At 50.0% G+C, this 2,024-nt stretch overlaps 1 protein-coding gene across 1 annotated transcript; it reads left to right on the top strand.

The window, feature by feature from the left end:
• The first annotated feature begins 424 nt into the window (after positions 1-424).
• Positions 425-1,751, top strand: LOC118844023 (protein SET-like). Its single transcript, XM_036751833.1, has one exon. The coding sequence runs from the start codon at positions 868-870 to the stop codon at positions 1,690-1,692; it is 825 nt and encodes a 274-aa protein (XP_036607728.1). The 5' UTR covers positions 425-867; the 3' UTR covers positions 1,693-1,751.
• Positions 1,752-2,024: the final 273 nt, after the last annotated feature.

Consider the following 2,024-nt stretch of genomic DNA (forward strand, 5'->3'; position numbering starts at 1 on the left):
AAGTCGGAAGAAGGGGCAGGAGGCAGTGAAGGAGGGAAGAAGGGGAAGGGGAGAAGAAAGAGGAAGAAGGAGAGAAAGGGAATGAGAAGGGGAAGAGGGGGAAGGAAGGAGAGAAAGGGAATGAAGTGGAGGAATGGGAAGAGAGGAAGGGAAGGAGAAAGAGGAGAGAAAGAATGAGAAGAGGAAGGGAAGGAGAAAGAAGAAGGGGAATGAAGAGGAGGATGAAAGGGAGGGGAAGAGAAAGTGAAGAAGAGAAAGGGAATGGGGAGGAGGGGGAAGAGGAAAGAGGAGAGAAAGGGAATGAGGAGGAAGGGGAGGAGAAAGAGGAAGAGGAGGAGAAGAAGGAGGAAGGGGAGGAGAAAGAGGCAGGGCAGGATGCAAAGGAGGCAGTGGTAGGGATGGTGCTGGTGGCATCTTGGGAATGACAAGAGCTGGCGGCCCCAGCATGAGGGAAGGAGCACGTTGGCACCCTTGTCTTCTAAGCAGCCCAGCTCCTACGGCGTAAACCAAAGCTCAGACCGTGCTCCAGATTGCCACGGCCTCCGCCCCTTCGCCTTCTCCCTTTCTGTCTCCCCCTCCCCGCCTCCCTTCTGGTCTGTCCACGCCGGGAGATCGGGTGCCGAAAGAAGCCTGGGGCAGGAGGAGGAGGCGGAACTTCAGCACCAGCACCAGCATCAGCACCAGCACCAGCGCAGCCGCGGAGAGGGCGAAGGCGCGAGAGCCCGAGCTAGAGCCCGAGCTAGCGATCCCGGCGAGGGCGGGGCTCGGACTGAGCGAAACCACTTCCCGGGCGTGGCGTGTGAGGTGAAAAAGCAGCCGCCCCGTCGCTGGTCCACTTAGGAGCCCGTAGGCGCGTAAGAGAGCAACATGTCAGCGCCGGCGGCCAAAGTCAGCAAAAAGGAGCTCACCACCAACCAAGACGAAGCCCTTGAGATCTCGGAAAAAGAACTACAAGAAGCAATTGAACGAATCGATGAAGTGCAGAATGAAATAGACAAACTGAATGAGCAAGCCAGTGCGGAAATTTTGAAAGTGGAGCAGAACTATAACCAGCTCCGCCAGCCTTTCTTCCAGAAGAGGTCAGAGTGGATCGCCAAAATACCGGACTTCTGGATGACCACCCTTGTCAGCCATCCGCAGATGTCCTCGCTGCTTGGGGAGGAAGATGAGGAGGCCCTGCATCACTTGACCAGGATTGAAGTGATAGAATTTGAAGACGTGAAATCGGGTTACAGAATAGATTTTTATTTTGATGAAAACCCTTACTTTGAAAATAAAGTGATCTCCAAAGAGTTTCACCTTGATGAAACTGGGGATCTGGCTTCAAAGTCAACTGAAATCCACTGGAAATCTGGGAAAAACTTGACCACACGACCGAATCAGATCCAGACTAAAGGTAGCGGCAAAAGGTTTCGCGAGGAACAAGACAGCTTTTTCACTTGGTTCTCAGACCATACCGATGCTGGGGCAGATGAGTTAGGGGAGGTCATCAAAGATGATATCTGGTTAAATCCCTTACAGTACTACCTGGTATCTGATACTGATAATGAAGACGGGGAAGGAGAAGGAGATGAGGAAGAAGGGTTGGAGGAGAGTGTTGGTGATGAAGAGGAAAGTGAAGAAGAGGAAGATAATGGGGAAGGTGGTGTTGAGGGAGAAATTGGAGGGGAGAATACAGGCAAAAATGACTAATAGAACGTTGATGGATTCCAAAACTCCTTTTAGCTTTAAAAAAGTCTCCAGTCCTTGGGTGCAAGTGTCAGTCTATTTTTATTTCGTGCTCAGTCACCTTGTTCTCTTCAGGGTTCTTTCTTTCCTCATATTTTCTTGTTTTTGGGGGGAGAGGGAATACCTTGAGCAGAATACAGTGGGACAAGATTCTCCACCATTGTCTCTTCCAAATTCATGTTTACCCTTCTCTGTCCCAAAACAAACTATTTACGGATTCATAGGATTTTCATATTCATAAGTTCATAGATTTCATATTCATAAGTTCATAGATTTCAGATTCATAGATGTAAAAG

The sequence above is a fragment of the Trichosurus vulpecula genome, chromosome 3 (genome assembly GCF_011100635.1).
Source record: "Trichosurus vulpecula isolate mTriVul1 chromosome 3, mTriVul1.pri, whole genome shotgun sequence".
NCBI lineage: Eukaryota > Metazoa > Chordata > Mammalia > Diprotodontia > Phalangeridae > Trichosurus > Trichosurus vulpecula.

Bases quoted from the DNA above. Each gene is read 5' to 3' on its own strand.
- LOC118844023 (XM_036751833.1), top strand. From the start codon at position 868: ATGTCAGCGCCGGCGGCCAAAGTCAGCAAAAAGGAGCTCACCACCAAC.